The sequence below is a fragment of the Piliocolobus tephrosceles genome, chromosome 13, assembly GCF_002776525.5.
Source record: "Piliocolobus tephrosceles isolate RC106 chromosome 13, ASM277652v3, whole genome shotgun sequence".
Classification (NCBI taxonomy): Eukaryota; Metazoa; Chordata; class Mammalia; order Primates; family Cercopithecidae; genus Piliocolobus; species Piliocolobus tephrosceles.
This window is the reverse complement of record NC_045446.1, coordinates 18,044,823-18,064,379: the sequence shown is the minus strand read 5'-3', so window position 1 is coordinate 18,064,379 and position 19,557 is coordinate 18,044,823. Positions and strand designations below refer to the sequence as shown.

The 19,557-nt window shown below is 43.6% G+C and overlaps 1 protein-coding gene across 12 annotated transcripts in view; it reads left to right on the top strand.

Moving 5' to 3' along the window:
• Positions 1-19,557, top strand: part of ATG13 (autophagy related 13) — a 64,852-nt gene that overhangs the window by 23,968 nt on the left and 21,327 nt on the right. For all 12 annotated transcript variants that reach the window (XR_002732294.1, XM_023215708.1, XM_023215706.2 and 9 more), the window contains 5 exons: positions 9,459-9,540; positions 10,526-10,606; positions 11,041-11,160; positions 15,253-15,299; positions 16,294-16,434. Coding sequence is in view for 11 of the 12 variants with exons in the window: in XM_023215708.1 (XP_023071476.1) it covers positions 9,472-9,540; positions 10,526-10,606; positions 11,041-11,160; positions 15,253-15,299; positions 16,294-16,434 (458 nt within the window). In the remaining variant the exon portion in view is untranslated. The remainder of the gene's footprint in view (positions 1-9,458; positions 9,541-10,525; positions 10,607-11,040; positions 11,161-15,252; positions 15,300-16,293; positions 16,435-19,557) is intronic.

Genomic DNA, 19,557 nt, shown 5'->3' with positions numbered 1-19,557 from the left:
AGTGCTGGGATTACAGGCTTGAGCCACCGCGCCCGGCCTCTTTTTTTCTTTTAATTTAGTTTAGTTTTCTTTTTTTTTGAGACGGAGTCTGTCGCCCAGGCTGGTATATAGTGGCACGATCTCAGCTCACCGCAACCTCCACCTCCCAGGTTCAGGAGTCCTCCTGACTCAGCCTCCTGAGTAGCTGGGACTATAGGCATGCACCAACACACCCAGCTAATTTTTGTATTTTTAGTAGAGACAGCGTTTCACGATGTTGGCTAGTCTGGTCTTGATCTCTTGACCTTGTGATCAGCCTGCCTCGGCCTCCCAAAGTTCTGGGATTACAGGTGTGAGCCACTGCATCCAGCCATTGATAAAGAATTCTACCAACTGCAGATTAAGGATCAGTGGTTGCCTAAGGATAAGGAGTATTAAGGAGTGGCTAAAAGGAGGCATGAAGAAACTTTTGGAAACTATTGGGGTTCACTATTTTGTTTTTGGTGATGGTTTTACCGTACATAAGTAGGTTAAATCGTATTAAATTGTATACTTTCAACATATTGTTTGTTGAGAGCTACAACTCAGCTGTTTTTATTTATCTATTTTGAGATGGAGTCTCACTCTGCTGCCCAGGATGGGATGCAGTGGTGCAATAAAACAAAACGTTTCTATGAGAAAATATAGGAGAATATCTTCATGATTTGCAGATCAGCAAAAATTTATTTTCTTTTCTCTTAATTTTAATAATTAATCTTTCGTTTGATGGTTAGCACTTTTTTATGTTCAAAAAAATAATGTTTTTCCCGGGTTCAAGTGATTCTCTTGCCTAAGCCTCCCGAGCAGCTGGGATTAGAGGCGTGCACAACCACGCCTGGCTAATTTTTGTATTTTTTGGTAGAGACAAGGTTTCGCCATGTTGGCCAGGATGGTCTCAAATTCCTGACCTCAAGTGATCTGCCTGCCTCAGCTTCCCAAAGTGCATCAAAGCTATTTTTAATATGGAAATAAAGAGCACCCAGATGAGAACAAGCAAAGGCTGTTCAGAGCAAAAGAGTCAGCTGTTACCATTTGCATTTGGCAGAGACTCAGAAGCGGACAGAGGAATGGGAAAGCTTTATAGTGGGGAGGGGAAGGGGAAGGTTTCAGGTTTGCCCTAATTGGAGGCTCCTGGCATAGGGCAGCGAGAGGCAGCCTGACTAGAAGCAGAGCATCCTGTGTGATTGGTTAGGAGGTGCGTATTTGGCTTTCTTCAGTTGGTCCTAAGTTGGAGGCCATGGGGACCAAAATGGTAGGGTATTAAGTCCTAGCTCTTTTGGGCCAGTGGTTTTTTGTTTTCATTTTTAATTTATGATTGATACATAATAATTATACATATTTATGGGGTTCATGTTTTGATGCATGTCTAAATTGTATTGTGACCTATTCAGGATAATTAGCATATTCGTCACCTTAAACATTTATTGTTTCTTTGTGATGAGAACATTTAAAAACCTCTCTTTTTGGCTGGGCGAGGTGGCTCATGTCTGTAATCCCAGCACTTTGGGAGGCTGAGGCAGGTGAATTGCTTGAGCCCGGGAGTTCAAAACCAGCCTAGCCAACGTGGCATAACCCTGTCTCTACTAAAAGTACAAAAATCAACTGGGCAAGATGGTGCAAGCCTGTAATCCCAGCTACTCAGGGAGGCTAAGGCACCAGAATCGCTTGAACCCAGGAGTCGGAGGTTGCAGTAAGCCAATATCGCACCACTGCACTCCAGCCTGGGTGACAGAGCGTTTTGTTTGTCCAAAAACAAAACAAAATAAAAAAACCTCTCTTTTGCTATTTTGAAATATACATTATTGTTAACTCTAGTCATTCAGCTATGATGTAGAATGTCAGAACTTAATCTTCCTCTCTAACTGTGGACTTGTACCTGTTGACAAATTTCTCACCGTCATTCTACACCCTACTTCCCCATCCTCTGGTAACTCCTATTCTACTCTCTACTACTTTAATAACAACATCTTAGATTCCACATGAGTGAGATCATGCAGTATTTGTCTTTCCATGCTTAGCTTATTTCACTTAACATAATGCTCTTCAGGTTCATTCATGTTGCTGCAAATGACAGGATTTTACTCTTTTTCTGTTGGTAATTTCCATGATACATATATTCCTTTTTTTTTTTTTTTTTTTTGAGACAGTGTCTCACTCTGTCACCCAGGCTGGAGTGCAATGTTGTGGTATTGGCAACCTCTGCCTCCCGAGTTCAAGCCATTCTCCTGCCTCAGCCTTCCAAGTAGCCTTGTCTACAGGTGTGTGCCACCACAGTTGGCTAATTTTTTTTTTTTTTTTTTTTTTGAGAAGGAGTCTCACTCTGTTGCTCTGGCTGGAGTGCAGTGGTGCGATCTCGGCTCACTGCAACCTCTGCCTCCTGGGTTCAAGTGATTCTCCTGCCTCGGCCTCCCGAGTAGCTGGGACTACAGGCGCCCACCACCATGTCTGGCTAATTTTTTGTATTTTTAGTAGAGAAGGGGTTTTACTATGTTGGCCAGGCTGATCTCTAACTCCTGACCTCATGATCCGCCTGCCTTGGCCTCCCAAAGTGCTGGGATTATAGGCGTGAGCCACCACGCCCGGCTTCCACATTGTCCTTATCTTCGTTGTTAGACATTTAGGGTGATTCTATATCTTGGCTATTGTGAATTGAGCCTATTGTTACAGTGGTTATTGTTGGCTTCCTGGACTCGTTGCTAGAGATAGTCTGACTTCATTGTCTCATTAGTCTCATTGTCAGATAGTCTGACTTCATTGTCTCATTAGTGTAGATAGTAGATTGTGGGTCAGAATTCTGTCTTTTTTTTTTTGTTTTTGTTTTTTGAGACAGAGTCTCACTCTGTCGCCCGGGCTGGAGTGCAGTGGCCGGATCTCAGCTCGCTGCAAGCTCCACCTCCCCGGTTTACGCCATTCTCCTGCCTCAGCCTCCCGAGTAGCTGGGACTACAGGTGCCAGCCACCTCACCCGGCTAGCTTTTTGTATTTTTTTTAGTAGAGACGGGGTTTCACCATGTTAGCCAGGATGGTCTCGAACTCCTGACCTCGTGATCCACCCGTCTCGGCCTCCCAAAGTGCTGGGATTACAGGCTTGAGCCACCGCGCCCGGCCGGAATTCTGTTTTTATATATATATTGTCCAGCTGTAACTGTAATAGGTCCATTGTTCATTTTGTGCAGCGAGTATGCCAAGACACTGGATTACAACAGAGAAAGAGGTTTAATTGTAGGGCTACCCAAAGAGGAAACGGGGAAGCCTCAAATCCACCTCCCCGGGGAGTTTGGGGGTAGAGTTTGAATTTAAGAGTTTGAGAGTGGGCTGAACTGTGGAGATCATTGATTGGTCAGAGTATGCAGGGTAAAGTCATGGCACAGAGAGATGAAGAAGCTATATTCTTACACTGGTTTGGTGTCTCTGTGGGGGTCTTTAAACTGTTTGGTGTCAGCTATTCTGCTGTACTTCAGGATCTGCTTATGCAATTTTTTTTTTTGATAGGGTCTTGCTCTGTCGACCAGGTTGGAGTGTAGTAGCACAATCTTGGCTCACTGCAATCTCTGCCTCCCAGGGTCAAGTGATCCTCCTATCTCAGCCTCCTGAGTAACTGGGACTACCATGCCCTGCTAATTTATATATATATTTTTTTTCTAGAGATAGTGATTCACCATGTTGCCCAGGCTGGTCTCGAACTCTTGGACTGAAGTGATTCTTCCACCTTGGCCCCCCAAAGTACTGGGATTACAGGCATAAGCCTGGGATTACAGGCATAAGCCACTGTGCCTGTGTACTTAAGCAATTCTTTTTTTTTTTTTTTTTTGAGATGGAGTCTTGCTGTGTCGCCCAGGCTGGAGTGCAGTGGCGCGATCTCGGCTCACTGCAAGCTCCGCCTCCCGGGTTCACGCCATTCCCGCCTCAGCCTCGGAGTAGCTGGGACTACAGGCGCCCGCCACCACGCCCGGCTAGTTTTTTTGTATTTTTAGTAGAGACGGGGTTTCACCGTGTTAGCCAGGATGGTCTTGATCTCCTGACCTTGTGATCCACCCGCCTCGGCCTCCCAAAGTGCTGGGATTACAGGCTTGAGCCACCGCGCCCGGCCACTTAAGCAATTCTTAAACAAAAGTCTTATGATTCTAACATCAGGGAGCCTAGCTATAGAACAGTAGGGATGCAAATGGTTACAAGGAAGTGGGTCAAAGTGCAGCCTGATTAATGGTTAATTATATTTCTGTCCAGAATTCTTGTTAATCTTCTAAGAATGGCTTCATAGCCGTTGTCTGAATATTCAGTCTCTTTTTAAAAAATGAAGGCCGGGCGCGGTGGCTCAAGCCTGTAATCCCAGCACTTTGGGAGGCCGAGACGGGCGGATCACGAGGTCAGGAGATCCAGACCATCCTGACTAACACCGTGAAACCCCGTCCCTACTAAAAATACAAAAATTAGCTGGGCGCGGTGGCGGGCGCCTGTAGTCTCAGCTACTCGGGAGGCTGAGGCAGGAGAATGGCGTGAACCCTGGAGGCGGAGCTTGCAGTGAGCTGAGATCCGGCCACTGCGCTCCAGCCTGGGCGACAGAGCGAGACTCTGTCTCAAAAAAAAAAAAAAAAATGAAAAATAGGTCAGGCGCAGTGACTCACGCCTGTAATCCCAGATGGTCAGGAGATCGAGACCATCCTGGCAAACACGGTGAAACCCCATCTCTACTAAAAATACAAAAAAAAAAAAAAAATAGCTGGGCACGGTGGCGGGCGCCTGTGGTCCCAGTTACTCGGGAGGCTGAGGCGGAGAAAGGTGTGAACCCAGTAGGGCGGAGCTTGCAGTGAGTGGGGATCACGCCACTGCACTGCAGCCTGGGTGACAGAGCGAGACTCTGTCTCAAAAATAAATAAATAAATAAAAATAAATTAAAAATAGGTTCCATCAGAATGGCAAGCCACCTCGGGGAGAAGATATTTGCAGTATGTATATCCAATGAAGTACTTGTATCCAGAATATATGTTTAAAACTCCAGTAAGAAAAAGAAAACCCAGTGGTAAAAATGGGCAAAAGGCTTAAACTAGCACTTCACAAAAGAGGATATCTTAGCTGTAGCCTGTGGTTCCAGCTACTTGGAGGCCGAGGCGGGAGGATCGCCTGAGCCTGGATGATTTGAGACCGCAATGAGCTATGATCATGCCACTGCACTCCAGCCTAGGCAACAGAGCAATATTTTGTCTCACAAAATTAAAAAATACAATAATAAAATAGGATATCCAAATTGCTAATAAGCATATGAAAAGGTGCTAATAGGGGAAATTTCAGTCATCAGGGAAATGCAGATTAGATGAGATACTACCAGATACTACTATCTTTACCAGAATGGCTGAAATTAAAGAATGAGTATTACCAAGTGATATATAGATTTATAGCAGCTGGAACACTCAAACACTGCTGCTGGGACTGTGAACTGGTACAGATACTTTAAACCTTTCTGGCAGTGTCTATTTAAGCTAAACATATGTACCGTATACTCAGTGACCCACCATTAACATTCCTGGCTTTGCCTCTGATAGCAGTGAATGTTTACATCCACCGAAAGACATATACAAGAATATGATAGCTAAAAACAGGAAACAATCCAAATGTTTATCATCAGTAAAATTTTATTTATTTGTTTATTTATTTAAGACGGAGTCTTGCTCCATTTCCCAGGCTGGAATGCAGTGGCGCGATCTCAGCTCACTACAACTTCTGTCTCCTGGGTTCAAGCAGTTCCCTGCCTCAGCCTCCTGAGTAGCTGGGATTACAGGTGCCCACCACCAAACCCAGCCAATTTTTGTGTTTTTAGTAGAGAAGGGGTTTCACCGTCTTGGCCAGGCTGATCTTGAACTCCTGACCGCGTGATCCACCCGCCTCGGCCTCCGAAAATGCTGGGATTACAGGCGTGAGCCACTGTGCCCAGCCTAGAATTTATTTTTAATATTATGTTATATTCATGAGATAGGGTACTATGAAGCAATGAAAAAGAATAAGCTGCTGCTACATCCAACAGTATAGATGAATTGTATTACAGACATAATGTTAAATAAAAGCCACACACAAGAGAGTTAATATTATTGATTATATTTGTAAGAAATTCAAAACAGCCCAAACTAATCTGTGGTGATAGAGATCAGTAATTATTTCCTTTTGGTGGATTTATAGACTGAGAGGGGTGTAATGGAGCCTTCTAGAATATTGGATATGTTCTATAACTGTATCTGGATTGTGGTTATATGGGTGTATACATATAAAAATATTTATTGACCTGTACACCCAAGATTTGTGCATTTCAATGCATCTAAGTTACACCTGAATTTGTTTTTTCTTTTTTTTTTTTTTTGAGACAGAGTTTTACTCCTGTTGCCCAGGCTGGAGTGCAGTGGAGCAGCCATGGCTCACTGCAGCCTTGACCTCCAGGGCTCAGGCCATTCTCCCACATCATCCTCCCGAGTAGCTGGGACTACAGGCATGCGCCACCATGCCTGGCTAAATTTTTTTGTGTTTTAAGTAGAGACAGGTTGTGTCATGTTGTCCAGGCTGGTCTCCAACTCCTGGTCTAAAGTGATCCACCTGCCTCAACCTCCCAAACTGTTGGGATTACAGGTGTGCGCCACTGTCCCCGGCCAAAAAAAAATTTAACATGTACACATTATTTCCTCTTTCAGTTCTCCTTTTGTTTATTCTTTTCCTTAAAATCTTTTCCCAATCTGGCTTCCCTGTTTTTGTTAAATGAAACTCTAACCTCTCAGTTATCCACGTTTAAAACTCTGCCACTCCTTTATCCAGGATAAATAAGTCATTAAATCTTATCAACTCTTCCTTGTTTTTTTATTTTTGTGGGTTTTTTTTTTTTTTTTTTTTGAGATGGAGTCTCACTCTGCCACCCAGGCTGGAGTGCAGTGGCGCAGTCTGGGCCCACTGCAACCTCTGCCTCCCGGGTTCAAGGAATTCTCTTGCCTTAGCCTCCCAAATAGCTGGTATTACAGGCGTGTGCCACCACGCCCAGCTAATTTTTGCATTTTTAGTAGAGACCGGGTTTCACTGTGTTGGCCAGGCTGATCTCAAACTCCCAACCTCAGGTGATCCACCCGCCTTGGCCTTCCAAAGTGCTGGGATAACAGGCGTGAGCCACTGCGCCTGGCCTTTAGCTTCTCTAAAATATCGCCCAGTCATGCCTGTGCTAGAGTTTTGGCCTTGATCACAATCCTTAATTAAAATTGCCAAGGACTTAACTGATTTCCCCACTTTTCATACTCAGAAGTGTTCTGCATTATGCCCACAAAGCTGTCTTTCTATTTTTTTTTTTTTTTGAGACAGAGTCTCGCTCTTTTGCCCAGGCTGTAGTGCAGTGGCACGATCTTGGCTCACTGCAAGCTCCGCCTCCCGGGTTCACGCCATTCTCCTGCCTCAGCCTCCCGAGTAGCAGGGACTACAGGCGCCCGCCACCTCGCCCGGCTAATTTTTTGTATTTTTAGTAGAGTCGGGATTTCACCATGTTAGTCAGGATGGTCTCGATCTCCTGACCTCGTGATCCACCCACCTTGGCCTCCCAAAGTGCTGGGATTACAGGCATGAGCGACTGTGCCCGGCCAAAGCTGTCTTTATGAAGCAACATTCAGGATGTTGTTACCACTCTGATTGTGTCACGTCCTCTTGTCAAAAGTCTTGGGTGAGCTCCCTTGTCTTCTACACTAGATGCAGATCTGGCTTCTAGATGCTGATTGTATTCAAGATGCTTATGGTCTGACCCCAACACTGTATTACTTCCTGTGAACAAAAGTTCTCTGCAAAGGAATTTGGGGGAAAGAGACTTTATCCCAGTGAACAGTTTGCAAACTGGTAGAACAAAGGGAGGGGTGCAGGTTTTATAGTGCCTGGGTTCAGAGTCAGGTCTGTTTATGCAAAGGAAGGATTGAAACTTGCTTAGTTCTGGTTGGTCAGCATAGCCGAGTTCTGATTGGTTGACACAGCTGAGCCCTGAACCAGAAAGGGTGAGTTTCCAAGCCCAAAACCAGAAGTCTCTCAGACATTTGTTTCAGACGGCTGATTGAGGGAGTTCAGGGGTTGGGGGTTCTTGCCCAATTTAGCTTGGGATCAACAGCTCCAACACGTTCGGCTTGATTATAAAAAGGGAGGTCCTGTGCTACTTTTATACATGTTTTTGAGAACAAAGCATACATGACTACTTGGTCCCCCAGCTATGGCCATCTTGTTCTGTTTTAAACATGGCACACCATTCAGCTGCGGGAGTCCATTTTATCTGCTGGCCCAGGACGTCCGTTAACATTTTCCATCTATACTTAATCCTTTGGAAAACTGGAATACTTATTATTTCTAAACCTAATTTGCTCTCTGTTGTTTATGCCTCTTTGTTCATGCTTGTCTCTCTCTAAATGCATCCTTTCTATCATCTCAAATCATTTCAACCTGGGAGGGCCTTCTTTTTTTTTCCTTTTAAAATATGAGATGGGCAGCCGGGCGTGGTGGCTCAAGCCTGTAATCCCAGCACTTTGGGAGGCTGAGGCGGGCGGATCACGAGGTCAGGAGATCGAGACCATCCTGGCGAACACGGTGAAACCCCGTCTCTACTAAAAAAATACAAAAAAAAAAACTAGCTGGGCGAGGTGGTGGGCGCCTGTAGTGCCAGCCACTTGGGAGGCTGAGGCAGGAGAATGGCGTGAACCCAGGAGGCGGAGCTTGCAGTGAGCTGAGATCCGGCCACTGCACTCCAGCCTGGGAGACAGAGCGAGACTCCGTCTCAAAAAAAAAAAAAAAATTTGAGATGGGGTCTCACCATGTTGGTCTTGCCCAAGCTGGTCCAGATTCCATGGCTCAAGCAGTCCTCCTGCCTTGGCCTCCCAATGTGTTAGGATTACAGGCATGACCCATAGCGGCCAGCCAGGGAGGGCATTTATGGTGTGTTTCATGAAATCCATGAATCCCCATGAAATTATATGCAAACATTCCTGTATGTATATATTTTTCTGGAGAAAGGGCTTTTGTCAATAAATTCTCAAAAGCCCGTAACTCCCCAAAGTTAAATTGATTTAGTGGACTTTGAAGGAAGATAAATTAACTCATGTGTTCAGCAAAGTTTATGTCTCATTAAAATGTAGTCCTAATTCTGCTGGATGATGAAATAATTTTGAATGGATAATTTTATTTAAAGTTTAAAGTTTCAGAATCAGGTAAAATGTTCTCATTCATTTTTTAGGTTCCTAGATGTAACTCTTTGTGAAATCTATTTTCCTCAAGAGATAGTATCTCAGTGTTTTTCACTTTGGTATCTTTAGTTAAAGGAAATTTTTTTTCCTCCCACTCCCACATGATTATTCCTAGGCTACTAGACAATACCATCTCTGTATGCTTTGATATATCAATGCCTTTTTAAAGATATTAGTCATGTTGTTTTCACTTTTTTTTTTTTTTTAGATTCCTATAGGCAATGGAAACTGATCTCAATTCCCAGGACAGAAAGGATCTGGACAAGTTTATTAAATTTTTTGCCCTCAAGGTAATATGTCCATTCTCGTGAGCCCAGAAGTGTTAGAAATAACTTCCGTGCTTCTGCCTTTTGCGAACAACTCTCTTTGGAAAGTAGCATAACAGCTTGCAGCTTGCCCATTTTAAGGGATACTTCTGTCTGTTGTCAACCAAACTGTGAGGTATGGGGGCGGTATTGGGGGTGTAGCTAAAATGTAGCTTCCAATTTTCTACAGCTACTTGTTCAAAAAAAAAATTTTTTTTTTTTTTTTTTTTTTGCAAGACTGCAGAAATGTCAAATTGTTATGCCAGGTTATTGGCACAGTATGTTCCCTTTGGGTGGGAACAAAGACCGTCAGCCGGAATGGGCAGCATTTCGGACATCTTTCCTTAAGTTTCAACTAATCCTGAAATGTTCAAATTTTATATATTCTTCCCTTCCTGGTAAATGGGGAATTAAAATTGAATTTTGAATCCCATATTTTCCTAAATCTAAAAATCATTTCCACCTATGTCACTCCTCTCAACCATTGCCATGCTAGAACAATCCATGTAGTTGATTTTAGTTGTGAAATTATGTGGAAGACTTTTGCCATATGGGCCAAATGGTATGAATAATTGTGGAATTTTTGGTTTAAATCTACCATCGGGTTGTAAGTTTGTGGCAGTGAATATTTAAAACCACAATTGCACTCGTTTCTTTATGAACATCATAGCCACTATGCTCAGCTTTCCTTCTGCCGTATGAGAATATTACAGTTTCCAAGCCTCAACCTGTAATTCCTTTCGTTGGTTGACACTATACCTTCAGGATGTTTATAAAGTTGTTTTTTGTATGTAATGTTTTTTCTATCTGTTCTCAAAAATTAAAATTATACTGTTTCCCAAAGTATACTTATGGTTAATTGGCATCGTTTAAACCCTGTATTGGGAGGATTTTAACCCTGATCAGGAGCCAGATTAGTTTGTTAAGACTTTTCATCATTTTGGGATTTCTTTTTTTTTTTTTTTTTCAGACTGTGCAAGTGATTGTCCAGGCTCGTCTTGGTGAAAAGATTTGCACTCGTTCATCTTCTTCTCCAACGGGTTCAGATTGGGTAAAATTCTATTATTTACTAAGGTGTATACTGTAGTGTTTGTCACAAGGAATGAATGTAAAGTTCTCAAGTGCAATAATAAGTAATACCATTTATATTATTATAAATAACATTAAAATATCTAATTCCATTTGATCCATTTACTTGAAAAGGATATTCTTATTGTATGTTAATCCTGAATTTATTTGGTTCTTAACTTTCTGCTATGATAGTTGAAAAGCTTAGTCCTTGGAAGACAAAAATTGTATCTTGGCCAATTTTTGTAATGATAATTACCTTTTTCAACTTGAGATTTGTGGCTTTGATGCAGATAAGTGAATGAATTGTCTTCCTTAATCAGCCACAGCAATACTTGCATTACCCAACGTACACTAATTTCTGTTTTCATAATGTTCCTGTGAGTGTTTCATGCAAAAGTCCTTTTTGTTTTCCAGTTCAACTTAGCAATCAAAGACATCCCAGAGGTTACACATGAAGCAAAGAAGGCACTGGCAGGGCAACTGCCTGCGGTCGGGAGGTCTATGTGTGTGGAAATTTCACTTAAGACTTCTGAGGTAAGGCTATGGCCAGGTTGGTGTCTTCATTTAGCACTCAAGGCTCCTCCTCTGAGTCCAATTCGTTTCTCAGTCTTATTCCTGCCCTTTCCTCTCTGATGTGCTTATCATTCTCTGAGGGGGTCATGGTTTTTTTTTGTTTGTTTGCTTGATTATTTGTTTTTGAGACTGAGTCTCGGTCTATTGCCCAGGCTGGAGTGCAGTGGAGCGATCTCGGCTCACTGCAATCTCTGCCTCCCGGGTTCAAGTGATTCTCCTGCCTCAGCCTCCTGAGTAGCTGGGATTACAGGTACGCGCCACCACGCTTGGCTGATTTTTGTATTTTTAGTAGAGACGAGGTTTCACCGTGTTGGTCAGGCTGGTCTCGAATTCCTGACCTTGTGATTCGCCTGCCTTGGCCTCCCAAAGTGCTGGGATTACAAGAGTGAGCCACCGCGCCCGCCCTGTTTTTTGTTTTTATTTTATTTTGTTTTTTGAGACAGAGTTTCACTCTTGTTGCCCAGGCTGGAGTGCAGTGGCACGATCTTGACTCGCTGCAGCCTTCACTTCCTGGATTCAAGCGATTCTCCTGCTTCAGCCTCCCAAGTGACTTGGATTACAGGCGCCTGCCACCATGCCTGGCTAATTTTTGTATTTTTACCAGAGGCAGGGTTTTGCCATTTTGACCAGACTGGTCTTGAACTCCTGACCTCCGGTGACCCGCCCACTTTCTGCCTCCTAAAGTGTTGGGATTACAGGTGTGAGCCACTGCACCCGGCCTGTTTTGTTTTTTGAGACAGGGTCTTGCTTAGTTACCCAGGCTGGAGTAAGTGGCACAATCATGGCTTATTGCAGCCTCAACCTCCTAGGCTCAAACAATCCTCCCACCTCAGCCTCCTGAGTAGCTGAGACTATAGGCATGTACCACCATGCCCAGCTAGTTTTTGTATTTTTTGTAGAGATGGGGTTTCACCATGTTGCCCAGGCTGGTCTCAAACTCCTGAGCTCAAGCGATCCGCCTGCCTCAGTCTGTCAGAGTGCTGGGATTACAGGGATCATGGTTTTTGAATTTATTATTCCAACCACTTGATATAGGCTCTTTACCCTCTTGTTCGCATGACATACTTCTGCTCATCCTTCAAGAGTCATGTGCTCTAGAAACTTTCCCCCTTTTAGTGGGAGATATAACTGCAGTCTTTACTTAGACTTCCTATGGTGCTTTGTTTATGTTTGTTTCTACAGTGTGACTTGCTGGGTGGTGGTGGTGGTGGTGGTTGCTTTTTGGGTTTTTTTTTTTTTTTTTCTTTTGAGACAGAGTCTTGCTCTGTTGCCTAGCTTGGAGTGCAGTGGCATGATCTCAGCTCACTGCAACCTCCACCTCCCGTGTTCAAGCAATTCTCGTGCCTCAGCTTCCCGAGTAGCTGGGGTTACAGGTGTGTGCCACCATGCCCGGCTATTTTTTGTAGAGACGGGGTTTTACTATGTTGGCCAGACTGGTCTCAAACTCCTGACTTCAGGTGATCCACCTGCCTGGGCCTCCCAAAGTGCTAAGATTACAGGCCTGAGCCACCATGCCCAGCCTGCTGTTGTTTTGAGACTGGGTCTCACTCTATCACCCAGGCTGGAGTTCAGTGATGCAGTCATGGCTCACTGCAGCCTCAAATTTTCTGGGTTCAAGGGATCCTCCCACCTCAGCCTTTCCGAGTAGCTGGGAGTACAGGCATGCACCACCACACATGGCTAATGTTTAAAAAAAAATAAAAAATTTTGTAGAGACAGTGTCTCCCTGTACTGCCCAGGCTGGAGTGCAGTTCTGCTTATAGCTCACTGCAGCTTCAAACTCCTGGCCTCAACTGATCCTCCTGCCTCACACTCCCAAAGTGCCGGGATTATAGGAGTGAGCCACTTTGCCCAGCCAGTATTATGAGTTTTAAAAAATGTGTTTGCTTGCCTTATTTCACATTAGGATTGATGCAGATACTGTTTCAATGTATTTTCACTAATAGATTGTAAGGCTGTATGGTATAATTAAAGGTAAATAGAATTTGGAGCTACACGGAGCCAAGTTCAATCCCAGCCGAGTGACTTTAGCTAAATTACTTAACCCCACCCCCACTAGCACTTTTTTTTTTTCTGCTCTGTTGCCCAGGCTGGAGTGTAGTGGCGTGATCTTGGCTCACTGCAACCTTCCCCTCCCTGGTTCAAGCAATTCTCCTACCTCAGCCTCCCGAGTAGCTGGGATTACAGGCACCCACCACCACGCCCAGCTAATTTTTGTATTTTTAGTAGAGACGGGGTTTCACCATGTTGGCTAGGATGGTCTCTATCTCTTAACCTCGTGATTCGCCCACCTCTGCCTCCCAGAGTGCTGGGATTACAGGCATGAGCCACCACGCCCAGCTAATTTTTGCATTTTTAGTAGAGACGGGGGTTTCACCATATTGGTCAGGCTGGTCTTGAACTCCTGACCTCAGATGGTCCACCTGCCTCGGCCTCCAAAAGTGCTGGGTTTACAGGCGTGAGCCACTGTGCCTTGCCCTAAAAGATTTTTAACTAAAGAACTTGTTAAGGTAGCAAGCTTTCCTAAACTGTAGTTATCACCTAAAAGTATTCCTCCTGGAATTGGAGGGAAAGGCTCTTCCCCTCATTTAAAATGTGTTCGCCTTTCTGAAGAGCAGTTTGGAAATACATATCAAAAGTCTTAAAAGCATGTATACTCGCTCTTTGACCTAGCAATTCTTTTTTTTTTGACATGGAGTCTTGCTTTGTCACCAGACTGGAGTGCAGTGGCGTGGCCTTGGCTCACTGCAATCTCTGCCTTACGGGTTCAAGTGATTGCCCTGCCTCAGCCTCCCTAGTAGCTGGGATTACAGGCATGCGCCACCACACCCAGCTAATTTTTTGTATTTTAGTAGAGATTGGGTTTTACCATGTTGGCCAGGATGGCCTTGATCTCCTGACCTCATGGTCTGCTGGCCTCGGCCTCCCAAAGTGCTGGGATTACGAGCGTGAACCACCATGCCCGGCCTAGCAATTGTAATTCTGAAAATTTTCTGAAAGAAATTAATTGAGTTTGTTGGAAAAGTTTTAGTCTCAAGGTTGTTTATCACTAATGTTTGCAGTAATGAAAATTAGAAACAACCTTTATGTTCAAACTGAGATGAAGATACAAAAACCAAAACTAAAGAAACAACCTTGGCTGGGCGCTGTGGCTCACGCCTGTCATCCCAGCACTTTGAGAGTTCGAGGTGGGTGCATCACGAGATCAGGAGATCGAGACCATCCTGGCTAACACGTGAAACCCCGTCTCTACTAAAAATACAAAAAATTAGCCGGCTGTGGTGGCGGGTGCCTGTAGTCCCAGCTACTTGGGAGGCTGAGGCAGGAGAATGGCATGAACCTGGGAGACGGAGCTTACTTTGAGCCCAGATTACGCCACTGTACTCCAGCCTGGGCGACAGAGTAAGACTCTGTCTTAAAAAAAAAAAGAGCCGGGTGCGGTGGCTCAAGCCTGTAATCCCAGCACTTTGGGAGGCCGAGATGGGCGGATCACGAGGTCAGGAGATCGAGACCATCCTGGCTAACATGGTGAAACCCCGTCTCTACTAAAAAATACAAAAAACTAGCCAGGCGAGGTGGCGGGTGCCTGTAGTCCCAGCTACTCGGGAGGCTGAGGCAGGAGAATGGCGGGAACCCGGGAGGCGGAGCTTGCAGTGAGCTGAGATCCGGCCACTGCACTCCAGCCTGGGCGACAGAGCGAGACTCCGTCTCAAAAAAAAAAAAAAAGAAACAACCTTTATGTCCAAGAATTGGAGGACTGGTTGGATAAAATGATAGTCACATGGTGGGATACTGCAGAACCATTTTAAATGATTTAGAATTTTTAATTATAAGGAAAATTCCATGAAGTATTTATTAAGAAAAAGCAAGTCCTCAAAGTAGTATATAGACTGTGATTGCCCTTTTATTGAGAGAAGAGGCTGGTTTGATTATAAGTTGATATCCCTTTTTTTCTCTTTGCTTATCTATACCTTTTAATATCTTTATAGTGACTGTAATGCTTTGAAATTAAAAATTTTTAAAACAAATATTTCAAATTTGTCCTTTCTACAGGGAGATTCCATGGAGCTGGAAATATGGTGTCTTGAAATGAATGAAAAGTAAGTGCTGCATCTTAGGGTCCTTGGTTGTGGTTGCTGAGGATGAATTAGATGACATCATGTGAAAAGCAGAGCTTTGTTTTCAGAGTCAGGGAGGGCATTCTGACCACTTAACAAAGCCAATAGGTCTGTGCTACAATTTGCTTCATGCTTGGCTTCCAGCCTAGACACAGAGATGACCTTCAGAGGGAACATCAGTCCAGAGAGACTCAGATACTACAGGGAAAGGAGCAGCAGAGAAAGCTGAAAAGGTTTTGTTGTTTTCCCAGAGTACAGCTAGTTCTCTGATTAAATCCCTTGCGAGCTCTTGTAATATGACTACTCTGTTTTGTCTGTTTTCTGTGTGGTAGCCATCCAATAAGATTTCCCCTCCCTGCTCCTTTTTACAGACTGTATGGGTCATGGATTGGAAATGCATGTTATTTCTTTCCCCCGTTTTGTTCTTTCAAGGCAGATTAGCTTACCTCCTGTCTGAAGCTTCAGTTTTCAACAAGAGTGTATAGGAAAATTGAGGAAATATCAACACATCAAAAGAAAAATCTTAGTGATAAGTATATGTGGTGGACATTAATTTTCTTTATTGAATAGATGCAATTGCCAGGTTATGGCCCAAAATTTTAGAGCCAAGCTGACTTTTCTCCAGACTTCTGTTAGATTATCAAGATAGACAGCTCGTAGGATAGTACGTGTTTGCACCTTCAGTGTATATAATTGCAGTATTTATTTATTTATATGTTTTCAGATGTGCTGCTTTATTTCTAAAAAAATAAAGTACTTTGAAGCTAGAAAAAAATATATTGGGTGCCTTTTGGTGCTCATTTCCCTGTGTCTAGTACATGAGAAAGTAAAACATTGACTTAACCTCAATCATCTGTTGATAAAGGTGTAATTAGAGTTCTCTGGTGAGTTCAGAGCATGTCTTAATAATAAATTTGGTCTTGTGTAGTTCCAGCGCTTAATAGGAGAATGCTGACCGTGTCTTTGTGCCTGGCAGGTGTGATAAAGAAATCAAAGTTTCCTACACGGTGTACAACAGACTGTCATTGCTGCTGAAGTCTCTTCTTGCTATAACTAGGGTGACACCAGCCTATAGGCTCTCCAGAAAACAAGGGCATGAATATGTCATATTATACAGGTAAACAGCATAGATGGTCATTTTGATTCACTCATCAGTCTCTTCACTTTGCACATTGTCTAGCATTTAGATATTCTGTGATGATGTTTTGGACAGTTGGTTGGTTTGTTGGATTATTGATGCTGTCGCTTTCTTATGATCGCTATCCAGCCTTCCTTATGAACCTTACCCTTCCAAAGCCACCAGGTTTATTATCCTTTTCTATATGCATAATCATGATTCCTGTGGAATGGATGTTGAGGTCCTAGTGATAAACATCTTAGAGCTAGGGAAGGAAGTCAAGACTTTATTTTATTTTATTTATTTATTTATTTATTTTTGAGACGGAGTCTCGCTCCATCGCCCAAGCTAGAGTGCAATGGCACGATCTTGGCTCACTGCAGCCTCTGCCTCCCGAGTTCAAGCGATTATCCTGCCTCAGCCTCCTGAGTAGCTGGGATTACAGGCACCCTCCACCATGCCCAGCTAATTTTGGTATTTTTAGTAGAGACGGGGTTTCACCATACTGGCCAGGCTGGTCTCAAACTTCTTACCTTGTGATCCGCCTGCCTCGGCCTTCCAAAGTGCTGGGATTACAGGCGTGAGCCACAGCGCCCAGCCTGGAAGTCAAGACTTTAAAAAAACAGTCTATACTGGGAAGATTGCACAATTTTCTGTATTCCAGGGTTAAATTGAAACTTTGTCTAACAAACTGCTAACTCAGTTTAAGTTGTTAATTAGTTGTCTGTGGATATAAAGAACTAGTCAACAGAGTATTTTCCTTGGAGCATTTCACCTCAGCATATTTATTGAGTGCCTTTTTAGTGCAAGCATTGTGCTAGGAGCACTGAAGAACCGTACAGAGGCCCAGCACTAGAGGTGGTTCTAATGTAGTGAGGGAAACAGTTTGATACATGTATAATTATTTTTAAAAAGCAGGATTGGAAACTGCAACCAGAATCAGGAAAAAAGGGTACTGAGAGAATATAGAAAGATAAAGTTTGTTCTGGTTGGTAAACAGTGCAGGTCTTATGGAGGAAGTGGCATTCAAGCTGGTCCATTAGGGAAAGAGAATTTGAACTGGTAGAAGGGAGGGAGAATAATTATTCCAGATGGAGAGTTCAGCAGCTAGCAAGGCACAGAAGTGGAGGGCAGGGTAAGAGCTCTGCTCAGATTGTCAGATGAACCAGAGTGGTGGAGTAGAGGGTATGTAGCAAAGTGTGAGGGAAGAACTTGGAATGCTGGGGTCCCAAATCTACCAAAGATGCCTTTCTTTTGTACTTAGTGATGAGCCGTTGGTTTTAGCCTTTGCCTTACATGTATAGTGCTGATTTTTAGACAAACAATATAGCAAGACAGAGGGACCAAAGGAGGAGAGACTTAACTAGTTCTGTTGAAACAATTGAAACAATTCAGTACCAGAGAATACTTGTCATTTCCTTTAACTTTCTTAGCAATATCCTAGCAAGCCTAACCATGTCTACTTTTCTAGGCCTGTAATAAATTTTTGTTGTCTTCTCTCTAGTCTTCTTCTGGTTTCAAGTTGTTGTATTTGAAAATTGCTAGACTTTTATTCAGATTTACTAGAAAGATACTACTAAAATCATCGGCTTAGTTACCTAGGACTGCTAGTCCTTTTCATACCAGTGTTTAAAGTGTTCCTTTATCATGTATCTCTGGAGTAATCATTATTGCTCACAGGGACTGGGCGCATGCCTGTAATCCCAGCACTTTGAGAGGCTGAGGTGGGTGGTCACTTGAGGATAGGAGTTCGAGACAAGCCTGGCCAACATAGTGAAACACTGTCTCTACCAAAAATAAAAAAACTAGCTGGGCAGGGTGGTACGCTCCTGTAATCCCAGTTACTCAGGGGGCTGAGGCACGAGAATCGCTTGTACCCAGGAGGCGGAGGTTGCAGGGAACCAAGATCACACCACTGCACTCCAGCCTGGGTGACAGAGCAATACTGTATCTCAAAAAAACCCAAACTAGTACTTCTCATAAGATGTTGATCATTTAGGAGTGCTTTTGGATACAAATAAGTGTAGCTTAGATCCAGAGAGGTGGGTGATCTCAGAGGAGGTAGACTTGGCGTTTCCCCTTGCTTTTTATACTGTTGTTAGAAGGTTAACAGCCTGATACCATTAAAGAATAGTCTTTACCAGTTGTAATGGCTCACGCCTGTATTCCCAACACTTTGGGAGGCCGAGGCAGGAGGATCACCTGAGGTCAGGAGTTAAGAGACCAGTCTGGGCAACATAGTGATTCCTTGTCTCTACTAAAAATTTAAAAAATTAGCCAGGTGTGGTGGTTCGCACCTGTAGTCCCAGCTACTCAGGAGGCTGAGGGAGGATTGCTTGGGTCCCTTCGAAGGTCAAGGCTTCAATGAGCCATGATCACACCACTGCACTCCAGCCTGGGTGACAGAGCAAGACCCTGTCTCAAAAAAATACACATAGCCAAGAAAAGGTTTAGCAAATTGTAAGCACTGTATCAGTATTCACATGAATAGTGAATGCCTAAGTCTCAACTTTTCGTTAAAGGGTATTTATGTAGCAAGATGTCTTTTACCAACACTTTATTAACATTGTTCCTGTATTACTTTATGGCAGGAGTCACTAAACTATGGTTAGCCGACCATCTGCTTGTTTTTATGAAGTTTTTTTAAGACACAGCCATCCCCTTTGTTTGCATATTGTCTATGGCTACTTTTACAATACAACAGAAAGCTGAGTAGTTGTTATAGCCTATACGGCCCACAGTCTTAAAATATTTACTATTTGGTCCTTTACAGAAAGGTTTGCTGATCCCTGCTTTTTAGTATCTTTTGTCTGTCTTATCTGTAGTACTTTTGTGCTTTGTATTTCAGATATTTATATACATTTCGTTTCGTTTCTTTTTTTTTTTTTTTTTTTTTAAGGTGGAGTCTTGCTCTGTCACCTAGGCTGGAGTGCAGTGGCACGATCTTGGCTCGCTGAACTTCCACCTCCTGGGTTCAAGTGATTCTCGTGCCTCAGCCTTCCAAGTAGCTGGGATTATAGGCATGTACCACCACGCCTGGCTAATTTTTGTATTTTCAGTGGAGATGGGGTTTCACCATGCTGGCCAGGCTGGTCTTGAACTCCTGACCTCAAGTGATCTGCC